The following is a 12781-nucleotide window of genomic DNA, read 5'->3' on the forward strand; positions in this document are numbered from 1 at the left end:
ATCTATATGGCGGGCTTGATTCATTTTATGTTTGAAAAAGAACTCTAAAATACGAGGTGTGCTAAAATAAAATGTCTGCTATTACCAACGTACTTTGAATATGAATGGAAATATGTTATATTATTTTAAGTAATCCACGTAAATTTTTTCAACTTTTATTTGTTACTTTTCGGTAGAAGTCTGCATGGTATCGGTAGGTTCCTTGACAAATCGGTAGACCTGGCATCTCTGATTGGAACACCGGGTAAAAGTTGATAACGCGAGTCACTAGAACACGGTTGCCATATCCGTACAAGGATTAACTAATCCGCGGCTGAATTTCAACGGTGCATACCAGCTGGGTTCTTAAACCGGATTAACTTTTAAACGCGTTTAGTTGATCGCGATTAGGTAGCTTGGCGGTGCATACGGCGGTTAGTCTACGTAAGAGTGTTAGTTTAAATAGCACAAATTGAGCTCAAAGACCTATACATATTTCCAATCAAAATTATATTTATGTTTTTTTTATTTAATTAAATATTCAACTGAAGCCATTATGAATGCAGCAGCTTCGAACATGCATAATTGTTATCAATAACGTATTGACAATATACCCGGATGCACAGTTGAATTAATCATGAAGGAACTTTCGTAATCGTATTCATAATTACACTGCGGAGAAAAAAAAACGTGTCATCAAAGAAATGTGTCTTTAAATGCAAAATATCAGTGAGTGATACTCCAGTGGTAGATTACACTGCTATTAGTAAATAGTATTTATTATTTCCATTTAACCAATTCTTTAAAAAATTAGGTCATCTCTCTTGGTGACAACAATCCTAAAACATCTTTTAAATGCGTGCATTTTACGCATTAGCTTCTTCATTACATTAACCGAAAATATATAACGTTTGTGTTTAAAATGGCAAAAATTTAAAACCAATCGGGTCTGCCCTCGTATAGTTATGAAAATTAACCATCAATGATTCAAACATCTATAAATTATTTAAGTGCAGTTTACTGTTTTCATTCGGCGCTATGGAATTTGATAAAACAATCACTTGAATATAATTCGTAGTACGTCATTCTTTACGATAACTGCTCGAATAGTTTACTTTCAATTTTCGCAGGTTTAAGTGACTTGCACGTTCTTGATTAACCAAAGTGATCTCTTTTGTTATTAATGTAATAATGATGTCCTTAAGTGTCGTTTTATTATATTCTTATTATTCAAGAAGTAAAATTATGGGTCGATTGGGTATTTTCTTTTAATATTTATGGTAGAATTGGGCATAATCTTAAGGAGGGAGAGAAGGAAGAAAATGAGTAATATTTAATCACTGCAAAATTAATATCTAATTAGAACGGAATCATTATGTGGGAACATTCGGTTCGAAGTGCTAACGTTTTATCGCTTACAACCATTATCATTTGTTAATGGTTAAGTTAAAGAAATCGCAATTGCGCCGAATATTCGCTATGGTGATAATAAACGCAATCTCAACATGAATTGTACAATTCTTAATTCGTCTAAATTGTTTGAATTGCTGCAGTTTAAGCCGGCTGTTTCATTGTTTTTACTTTTCAAGTTAATTCAATTTTCGTTTTATGGTTTTCTTGTGTTTCAATCGATTTTTTTGCGATGTATGGAAAATATGTGTGAATCGGAATGCACGCAACGGAATCATGTTAGCATGGAATGGAATCATGTCAACATGCTTCCATTGCAGCATAGGGTACCAGGCGCAGATAAAAATTAACAGTAAACTGATGATACTGATGACTACTCGTCGTTAATTGGTATAGTAAATATATTAAAGTAAAGTAGAATTGTGTTGTAGATATTTGAGATTTAATTTTATTGAACTTTCTTTTCTAGTACTGTTGTCAATCTGTTCGCTTTTGTGTGATCCAAACCCAGACGATCCATTAGTTCCAGAAATTGCTAGGATATACAAAACAGACCGCGAAAAATACAATGAATTAGCGCGCGAGTGGACTCGCAAATATGCTATGTGATGGCCAGGCCCCCAAATCAGCACTACACCTAATTAGATGATACAAAACAAAAAGCAAAACTTATTTAATTCTACAACACAGTTATCAACATCAAGGGGATGGACCAGCCTTTCAACGTCAGTCTCTATTTGCGATCGCGGACTTGTGCCCTCATCGTCCTTTCACCACAATAATTTCAACAAAAACAGTTTTCTTGTTATTTTTAGTAGGCTTTTTCAATATATTGTGATTCTAAGCGACCGTTTGAATTTTTGTTCCTGGCCTTCAGAGTCTACAGAGTGGAAATGGTTCTACAGTGTAGTGTTCAATTAATGCATTCTTCATAAATTTTTTCCCCGCTGTATAGACAGGCCAGGGTCCCGGATTTGCCTTTAGATAACCGTTGGCTTAGAACTTCACATTTATTATCATGGGAAAATACAATATTGTTAGTTAAATTAATAATGTAGCCATTGTGGTTCAGCTAGCTCTAGAATAATTATTGTTTTTCAAAGACTCTACATCAATAGTCTTTTAGGAATTCCTTTTACGTTCGACTACCTCGACTGCTACTTTTTATGTTTTTTTTTCAATTGTGGAACAAATATTTTTCTGTCTTAGCCTAATTAAATTAGATGCTAACATAAAATTTTAGTTTTGGGTTGCAACACAGTTTTCCTTATTGTCAATGAAGCCGCTTTTACGTCTCAAGAATCTCGGCAATGTTTCATATCAAATAACATACTGATTTACGTGTATCATTAATTAGAACTTAGGCAGTTTGATCTGACATTATATTATCACAATCACAGTTACAAACACATTTGCCGTCATCATAACACCCGATTGTGTTTCAATATCGAAAGACGAACTTTTGACCGGCTGTGTGTTGATATAATGCGTCAATCTCTGTTTGTGTTAAATATACATTTTCAAATTGTTTAAAAGGTAATTCAGTACTAAGTAATGAGTTTTTGCTGGTTTCTTATGTTTACCTGTGTATCCTGCTGTAAAAGGTGGTAAAATAATGTGGAATATTTAGCGCAATTTAAGGTTTGTCTTAACACGCCTGAGCAATTCGACGATTATTAGCTGGAAAGGGCAAGAACATGTACATTGCAAACTGTAACATTTTTTATACTTTAACATAAATACATGCGTATAAGTATCTTCCTAGTTGTAGTATATACATCTAAATTACTCCTATTCCTCATAAGTTCGTTTCAAAGTAGAGGTTTCCGGGGCCCCGACGTGGTGAGGGTTGCTAAAATCCCCTTCTTCATTATAATTTGGCCTTTAAAACGCTGTCAAAAACCTGTAAATTTTTAGTATATTTATATTTTCCTCCAGTACTTTTATTAAATTATGTTTAAACCGAAATAATTCGTTGTTTTTCTTTCATTGTTATTTTGCTAAACGAACTTTTCGAGTAATAAAGTTTTTGTTTTAATTTTATATCTGACAATATAATTGGTACAGATGAACGATGCTTGTTTTATTGTCCAAATTTTATTATAGTTTTGGGAATCATCAGGTTTTCTGTTGCTTCTCTAATGAGATGATTCTAAGTGAAGTGTTTGAGGCATATCGATTAAATGCTATAAGCTAGGAAACATTACTTTCTTAGTGACAGAAACGTTTTTTTCGAACTTTATATAAAATTTGATGCGAATCACAAACAGGAAATTTGAGGGATTTATATAAGGGATAATTACACTTCAACGTGCGTAACTGTTGAAAATTTCGTGTATTTAAAATAACGTGGGCTTAAAGCTAAACAGTCCAAAAAAATCCGTATTTGCGTTTGGTTGACCAAATAGATAGTTTTAAAAAATTATATATTTGTCTTGAAAAACTGACGAGGCCACACAAATAGATAAATAGATGCACTAAAATATGTTTTTAATAACAGAGTTTCCAAAAGGATTTTCATATAATTATCGGCTCGGTTTAAAAGTGCATTTACCATAAATTTATATTTTATCACTTTTAGCTTTAAGCCCATGATATTTTTTTGTACACGTCTCACCAATATGAATAGCCGACGTCTTTAGACGCGATTGTTTAATTGACGGTCTCATATTGAACTAATTATTCGACTTGTTTGTGGACATTTTCAATCCTCGAAAGTCTTAATAGAAAACTATAAGGCTGGGAAACGACAAATGTACTCGTGATTCATTACGTATTCCCTGTTTAATATCAAAAATATATTTTCTTAAATTGAATTCCACATTAGTAGAAATATATATTTAAATTTCATATAAATATCGTTTATTTTCTATGTTTCTATGGCAAATATTTTCCTCAGCATATAATATCCATACCAAACCACTTAAAGCATGTACAAATTTGGTTCCACATATCCCTGATGTTTCTATAATACCAATGCCCTTAATTTATTTTTTGGTTTGTTTTTATACATGATTTACAGATTATTTATCTTGTCTAGTTTAGGTGGAATAACTGTAGTCGTTTCCTTGTACATTTACTCTGACAAACGTTCTTTGGTTGGGACTCAACGATGTTGTTTCTATCGGATCTACTTCTAAGTCCCCAAAATCTGTTGTTATATTGTTGCCTTGTTTTTCTTTTTCTAAATTTTCCGCTTCTTCCAGGTATTTTCTGCAACATTAAAATTTATTCATGTGGAATCGTTTAGGATATAGAGAGAAATAATGGATCGGAGGACAAGAAACACTTTACATTAACTCTCACCTATATTCTGCCTCTTGCCCGTTGCTTTCTGGTCTCTGCTTTAATGTGTTGGGGATAAAGAGAGGACTCCGAGGAAAGTTGTAGAAGCCATTAGGCACGAAGTGCCCACTTTTCAAAACATTTTGCCCAACGGATAAAAGCTTATTAAATGGAAATAGCTGCTGGAAAGGCAACAACGGCGGGCGATTTAAGTGAAATCCTGCAGCAACTTGACGAAATGGCTGTCGATCATTGGCAGTGGTGACCTGAAACTACAAAAATTGGATCTGAACATAAAATTTTTTAGCACGGGGAAAATTTTACCTGGCCAGAAATCCCAGGAAATGAAACATCCTGCTGATAGCTTCCAGAAGGCAACAATTGCTGGCAAGTGCAATTTGTTACTATGAAAGTCAGGCAAAGCCACAAGAAGAATCTTGATATGACACTCTAATAAATAAAAATAAACAAATAAATAAAAAATTGTACACAACTGAAGGATAAATGAGTTTTTGAGTTCGTAAATATATGACCTATTGTGGCTTCGAGTTGAGGATTGCAACAACCCACTTTAATATAAATATAAGTCTTTAAAACCATTATTGTTCTTAGGAATTTTAACCTTCAGATCGTAAAAGTTTACGTATCGACTTATTATATATCCTGCTTTCCTTTGAATCATGATTTAGAGATAAGCTCAATTATTTATCGAAAATTAGATCAAAATCCCGCCTGCAAGCTTAGGTCATGGCGGGCAATTTCAGCTAAATTGCTTCACATGCCCTATTAAGACACATCTAGTTAGGATTTAGGCATTTTTAAGTGTATGTATCTAATTGGCTGCCCTCAAGGAGAAATCTTTGATCAATATGTTATTAACTTCTTTGAAATAACTGCTGGTTATTGACCAATTACAGTGCAAGCCGTCGTCCAATATCACCGTTTATATAAAAACTAACACTTTGAATATCTGTTTGATTAAACTTTACGAAATTAACTAGTTTACGGTTCTTTGATATGCGGAAAGCATCATTTTGCATTAAAAGCGGACAAAGTCGGGCTTATTAACGGTTGAAAATTTGCTGAAACTTCTTCAGAAAAGCTTAGATTTTTAAAAAGCGCCACTTAAATTTACTTTCCAGTTAGAAATTTTTAATAAAGTCTAATGAAGGAAAGAGCCTTTTCCAGGTGATGTATTGAAAAGAACCTTTTTAAAGGTTCGGAATTTCGAATAATTGAAATTGTATACAGTATAAAAATGTTTTGTACCCTCTTTAGCTTTAGCTAAAAATACAAGTTCGTTTCTTCTGGTGTTCATCAAGCCGGATGAGGAAAAGACCATCTCTCAAAAAGGTCTATGACCAGAAGTGAACATTTTAAAAACCGTCCAAGATTCTGTTAGCAAACGAAGATTTTTTCAAGTAGGCATATTGCACTTAAATATTGTCTTGAATGATTGATTATTGCCGTTCAAAATCTTTCAGGAAATATCGATTTGAAATGTTGTTCAAATCGCATTAGGTAAAAAGTGAAAAATGCGTAAACCTAATTCAACTAGTTAGTGGTACCTTTCGCTTTTAGTCTCGCTTAAGCGGTAAGTTGCTGAATGTAGGTATTAATTTTTTGTAAAATTTCCCTGTTGAAATATAATTGCTGACAGCGTAATTTGTATGCGGAAACGTAGGTCAAGTGTGCAGCTCTTAAATTCTCTTACATTCAAGCAAAAGTACCACTAAATTATTTTTTATTTTCGAATTATCTGCAAAATAGAAGACCTTTGAAAGTTCTGCAACAGAAACCCATTGTAAAACTTTGTGCACATTTAACAAAATTAATTGGTTTGACTTTAATTATTAATTATTATTTTTACATCCAATTGAATTCGTGTTTACTTGCTTCTACTAAGTCTAATTTTTGTATACTTTGTGCTTTTGTCAATTGCATATACAGGGTGGCCATTTTCTGAATCTTTGTATGAGTAACTTCTACATTTTTAAAGATAGAGAATTCGTTAAATGGGCAAAATTAGGCAGAATTCGATTGCCTATTCATTACCGTCTTCAAAATTTAGGTACCCGACTTGGTTCCTGAAATATCCTGAAAAGACAAGAAATCAACAATTTTTAAATTATCACTTATTACGTAAACTGCTTAACTTAGAAAAAAAGTTAAAATTCACCATTAGTACAACTTTTTGCGTTGAATCCAATAAACTAGCACTCGTTATCCTAGTCAACTTGATTTACGAGATAAAAAATAAACTTATGGTTTTTTAAATGGTAATCATAGTTGGCTGTAGGCCTTTTAAAATCCTTATTTTTTTCTGAATTTACCGATATAATTGTTTGTATGTTTTTCTCCTTTTGTTGCCGTAAAACTTCAAAAGAAGATAAAAAAATGTGTAGTAGGCTATGGAAACAAGAACCATATCACACAAAGCACAAAACAATAATCAATCGTTTAAATTAAATGTTCAAATTGATTTCCGTTTACGTCCAGGCATTTTTTGGCATCTTCACATTCAACTCGTGAGTTGTGTGAAGGTGCACTATCATGTTGAAAATATGCCAATTTTCGATACGATGCTAACGGAAAACTATTCAACATGTCTTCAAGTTCATTTGGTAAAAAGTGTAAATATCTTCCCATATTTAAATTGTGATTATAAAAGAATGGACCAATAATTTTATCACTAAAAATGCCAAAAAAAAACACGTTGATCCCGCCTATTTTCAATTAGATGATGATTTTCATTAGCCCAATAAACATGATTGTGTATGTTAATTATTTCATTTTTGTTTTGTGCTTTGTGTGATAATATAGTTCTTGTTTCCATAGGCTACAACACATTTTTTATCTTCTTTTGAAGTTTTACGGCAACAAAAGGAGAAAAACATACAAACAGTTATATCGTTAAATTCAGAAAAAAATAAGGATTTTAAAAGGCCCACAACCAACTATGATTATCATTTAAAAAAACATAAGTTTATTTTTATCTCGTAAATCAAGTTGACTATGACAACGAGTGCTAGTTTATTGAATTCAACGCAAAAAGTTCTACCAAAGACATTTTTTACTTTTTTCTTTAATCCAATGTAGCATGCAACAGAAGCTTTATTTTGCTTAAAAACCACGTAAATTGCCCGAAATTTTCGGAAAATCTTGCAAATCTATTCACATGGAAGTAATAGCAGCTTTAAATGAATATTACCGACAGTAATTCCTCGTTATCATAATAGTTAAAAGTGATCAGGATCTAAATTGCTTTGTTTATGTGTACTTTGCATGTATAATCAAAAATAATTTACATAATTTAAGTAAAGTTAATACATGAGGCGGCATTATTTAATTCACTTATACATTGAATGGCTGCAACTGCGACTGATAGATGATTATGTGGCTTAAAAAATACTTACTTAGTATTTATTAAAATGAAACTAATTATATTAGCGCAGTAAAAAAATATATTTATGCATTTATTATATGAGCTGGATAACTACGTCAAAGTGTATTTGGTAATATCGAAGTGAAACTGTACAATTCGCTTAAATTTAAAACACGCGTTTACAAAACTGTTGCAATTGTTCATAAAATATGCAATTCATGATATCATTTGAAATTCGCATAGTGTGCTTCCAATGAAAGTGAAAAGAAATGTCGTTGTATTATTTATTCCGCGTTAACGTAGTAGTAGTAGTAGATAGACAGAAACAGTTTACATTTACATTACACATTTATTATCTATCATTTGCACAATTTTTTCTTCTAAAATGTCTGGATTTTCCCGGAATCATTTCATCTGACCTACGTAAATTCCTTTTGTTTTATTGTGCAAAAAGCAATTGTTTAGTTTACTGAGCATTGTAGCGTCATGTTGCAAATCAAGAAATATAAAAAAAACTAAAAATTTGCATTAAATAGCGCTAAAAACACAGAATGAAGGTATGTAGTAATATTTATTAAAGGGATATTAATTCATGCCGCAACTATCAGCATGTAGAGGAAAAGACCAAAGGAAAAGTTGAGATCCTGCAAAGGCGTCACTTTTACAAAGAGACGATTTTTTAATAGACGAAGAGCGTTTGTAAATTATGGACAAGAACGTGAAACTCTACTACTATTTTGGAACTACTATACAGAAATAAAAACAGCTTTTCTAAAATCTGTTGAAACTGGTTTCCAGTTTAATAGCCACAATGATATCTAATAATTAGTTTCAAACAACATTTTCCATTTTTTATACTTGGATTCCGAAGCAAATCAAACCTTGATGACGGGATTCTAGACCAAAAATGCTAATCGGTAACGGAAGTAAGTTCGATCATAAAATCGGCCCGTTTTTTAGGGCCGCACCTCATTGCTTAAAAAAGCGTTTATAATTATATTTAGAAATATTCGAGTAAACGCTGTAAACTGGTTTCAATATACCCAAATATGCATATAGTATAGTTTGCTATTAATTTTGAACGCTAAATAAAATTATATTCTCAAAAAAGAAAATAATTCTTTCAACATTTAGAATTAGAGTTTTTAGAAGCAAAATTAGAATTTTTTCATATAAATTCAGAGCATTAATCTAAAAAGAGGATCAATAGAAAATTCCAAAATCCAATTTTTCTAAGCTAAATGAAATTTTTAAGAGACTGATAATTTTTTGGAATTTTAACAGCGAAAAATATATTTTGCTACGCAAAGTTTAAGTCGATAATGCGGCAAAAAACAAAACTCTATACAGTTTGAGGTGTTAGAAAATTCTGATGCACTAAATTTAATTCGAGTAATTAACCAGCTTATTCGGATGAGAAATACATAAACATCTGTTACTAGCGGAAAAAAATAACTCAAGTCGCTCAATTTTACGCCAAACTCTCGCATGTATTTTCGGTAATTCTGTATTTTTTGGGTGAAAGGCTTGTACTACTCCATTTTACGTCCTATGCAATCCACGGTATTCAATCAAAAATTTCGATTCTTATAGTTTTTGACTCATATATTTAAAAGAAACTACCTTTTTCTTGCCTTTGAAGTTAGCAGAATCTCAAGAATATCCAGTTAAGTTTTTCCGCCTAATTTCTTTTTCTATACCAAATTGTTTTGCTATAAATACATCGGTACAAGAAAAAGTTTAGAGAAAAACTTCAAGACTAAAATTTTAAAAAGTTTCCATAACGTGAATACATAGATTCTCAAATCACACCCACAAGAAGTTAATTATGCATCACGTTCACTTTGCCTTTCAAGACAAAATAAAATAAGACACTTGTTAAAATCAAACAATAAATGAATCTAACCATTTTTTTCACACAACACACTTGCACCGAATGTTGAACAAATAGATCAGATATCGACTGAGAGCAACACGCGCCAAGTCAAAAATAAAAGTTCCCGATTTACCCCTTCTTTTCAGATATATAGGGATCCTTTCAGTTTCAAATTCAGCTTTTTCAAGTTCAATAACGATGGGTGGATTTACACTCTAGTCTAATTGTGGCTAAGAACATGCCATGAGATGTAAAGGATAAAAGGCATATTGCTCAAGACAAAACGTTTCAGAGAAAAATACTCCCAATCCAAATATCTAATCACAGTTTTTGTGGAGTTTCAATTAATTTTTTAAATAGTTATTGGGCGATAAAGACATAAAATCTACTGTTGAAACGCACTTACTAACATAATTTGCATTATGTGAATATTAAGTTCGAATGGATTAAGTAACTTGTTACACTTCCCATGAGATTCCAATCTCGGAAAATTTGTATAAAAATTAAAATGCAAATGTGTTGTATTTGAATGGTCAGTCAGCCATCGTAAGGGAGCAAATATTCAACCAAATATAATACTTTCACGTAGATTTTTTAAATTGTAACCCACTAAAGTGAATTGTGGGATCATTAGGGGGAAGTTTTTACAACCAATTGAGAATAACTGTTTTGGTTTTTTATTACAAAATACTGTATTTATTCATGTGCCGAATTTAACTTTGTTAGTTGCATGCTCTTAAACCAAAAAATAAATGCGTTTCTTCCAAAACACTTAGAAATATCGAGCAGAATATACTGAAGTTTCTCAACAAGAAAATTATAGGCGAATTTAGTTGTGAAAATAAAAAAATACGTTTTGCCACGGCGGTAAATTTGTATAAATTGGGAAATGTAATTTCGACAGTAGCAGTACAATAAAAGCATACCAAATTTTAATTAAATGCTGCAAATTTGAAATGCTGGAACGCTAGAAGCATTCAGATGAAAAGACTTAAGGTTATTATAAAGTACTGGTACAAGTTGAAGTGTCTAAATGCTTAATGTTTTCCTGCTTTTCTATTTGTTTTTCTAATTCTTTGAGTCTTCGGAAAAATGTTTCCACTGTTTCTTCTGATCTTCAACCTATTGCAAATGAAACTGTATTAAATATTTTCGATTAATTTCTCTTCTTCGAGCTTTTTGAACGCTTGAATCTTCGAAATTATTTGCAATTTTTCGTTGAACTCTGATGAATTTGTGTCCATCAACAATAATTTTTGCGTGTTCTTTATTTGAATAGATAACTAATGCCATACAATTAAAAACTGGAAAACAACAAATAAGGCTTTGAATAATTTAAAGTTTTCCAAAATGATATAAAGAAAAATATAAAAACGTTTGAGCATAGGTTGAGTCTAAATGTATTTCTCTGCTGACTTTCCTGAAAATTTCAACTGCATAGTTACCCCATAAGTCTTTGAACTTTGGGGAATTTTTGTAAATTTCCTTGATTTTTTTAACCATTTGCGGCTCGTTTGTACAGCCAACTCATGGTGATATCAAAAAAATCCCGTTCATGTAGACAAACTAGTCGCACTTTCCTTATTCGACTACCATGCAATTAAATGGACCAGGTCTTAAAATTGTGTAAAATCATGCCTAAGAAGGAGTGTCTTTATTTGGATGATTTGAAACGGATCATGAGCAACAGTCTGCATGACAAAATCATAATTATTTAATTACTATCGGGTATCGTTCGCTTTGATGGTATATCAATAACAGCAGAACTAATATTACCATTCCTCCTTGTTGTGTCAGATCGTTGAAAATCCAGATCAATCACGTATTAAATGGAATGCGATTACGCAAAACCAATCTATGTAGGAGACACTTTCAATTATTAAGCTGTCCATACAGTAGCGCTCTTACCAATGTATTTGGAATCCATTTCAACCAAAAGCGCACTTTTCTCACAGCCTTTTTATCGTTGCTTTTCTTGACAATTTTTAGCTTCACCCTTATGGACTATTGCCGATTTGGATCCATGTGAAAGGTTTAATTTAAATCAGGTTGCTCAAAATTACCAATCTATGGACACTCTTAGATGACCATTACTACGTCAGACACACACTTTGTAGGATTTAGTCTACAAGGACCCACCCGCTGAGAATTTGTCGATTTCCTAAAGATTAATATCGCTTTATTTAGTAGTCGTGTCTTTCAACACGGACACGCATGATTCAGCTTCCATTTTTGATCGTTTTTATTGAAAAAAAAACTAGATCATTATTTCTATAGGCAGACAAATGGTGGCGAAAAATATCGGTCACAATATCTTCTTATACATAAAGAAAATATTTTTAAACAACTTACATATATTGCTATCACCGGCTAAATCTTCAGCTCAATGATTATCCGAATGCATCTACGTGGATGGAAGTGCCGTAAAAGGATCTACGCTCGAATTTCTGCAAGATTTTCACTTCATATCATACATTCCATTTCACCGTTTTAAGATACTCTCGAGTGCGAACTAACTATGCTGCAAGAAGTAAATACTAAGTTGCCATCAAGCAGGCCATTAGGGAAAATAATCGGCTGATGTAATGCATGCATAAGGTTGATCATGCAATTATGACAACATTTCACTATTAACGAAAATACTGTTTACTGGGTTTACTGAAGGTATGAAAAATAATAAAAATTAACGCACATAATGTCAACGAAGTAATTCGTATTCTCACGCATTTTTTATGTTTTTTAGAAATTGGAATTCGAAATTGTTTTTTATTGTTTGACGACAAAAAATTGTTTGACGAAAAACTAGTTGGACAAATTCCAACGCTATAGAATGTGCATGTCCATAT

The 12781-nt window shown here is 32.2% G+C and overlaps 2 protein-coding genes across 3 annotated transcripts in view; one reads left to right on the forward strand and one right to left on the reverse strand.

Annotated features, from left to right (window-relative positions):
- LOC109532839 (ubiquitin-conjugating enzyme E2-17 kDa) overlaps window positions 1-2238 on the forward strand; it is a 7835-nt gene extending 5597 nt beyond the window's left edge. The window contains exon 5 of the mRNA XM_019897903.2: window positions 1859-2238. Within this exon, the coding sequence (XP_019753462.1) occupies window positions 1859-1998 (140 nt within the window). The 3' untranslated portion in view covers window positions 1999-2238. The remainder of the gene's footprint in view (window positions 1-1858) is intronic.
- A 1996-nt stretch (window positions 2239-4234) lies between these two features.
- LOC109532838 lies at window positions 4235-10221 on the reverse strand. 2 transcript variants are annotated; one of them, XM_019897901.2, is made up of 4 exons: window positions 9966-10221; window positions 4999-5124; window positions 4696-4946; window positions 4235-4602 (listed from the first exon to the last, which is right to left on the reverse strand). In XM_019897901.2, the coding sequence occupies exons 1-4, from the start codon at window positions 9966-9968 to the stop codon at window positions 4431-4433; spliced, it is 552 nt and encodes a 183-aa protein (XP_019753460.2). In that variant the 5' UTR covers window positions 9969-10221; the 3' UTR covers window positions 4235-4430. The 2 variants fall into 2 exon arrangements, with proteins under 2 accessions (XP_019753460.2, XP_019753461.2); XM_019897902.2 differs by having other exon boundaries at window positions 4696-4940; window positions 9966-10063.
- Window positions 10222-12781: the final 2560 nt, after the last annotated feature.

This window comes from Dendroctonus ponderosae, unplaced genomic scaffold, assembly GCF_020466585.1.
Source record: "Dendroctonus ponderosae isolate FM_Combo_2020 unplaced genomic scaffold, Dpon_F_20191213v2 Dpon_F_20191213_1, whole genome shotgun sequence".
Classification (NCBI taxonomy): domain Eukaryota; kingdom Metazoa; phylum Arthropoda; class Insecta; order Coleoptera; family Curculionidae; genus Dendroctonus; species Dendroctonus ponderosae.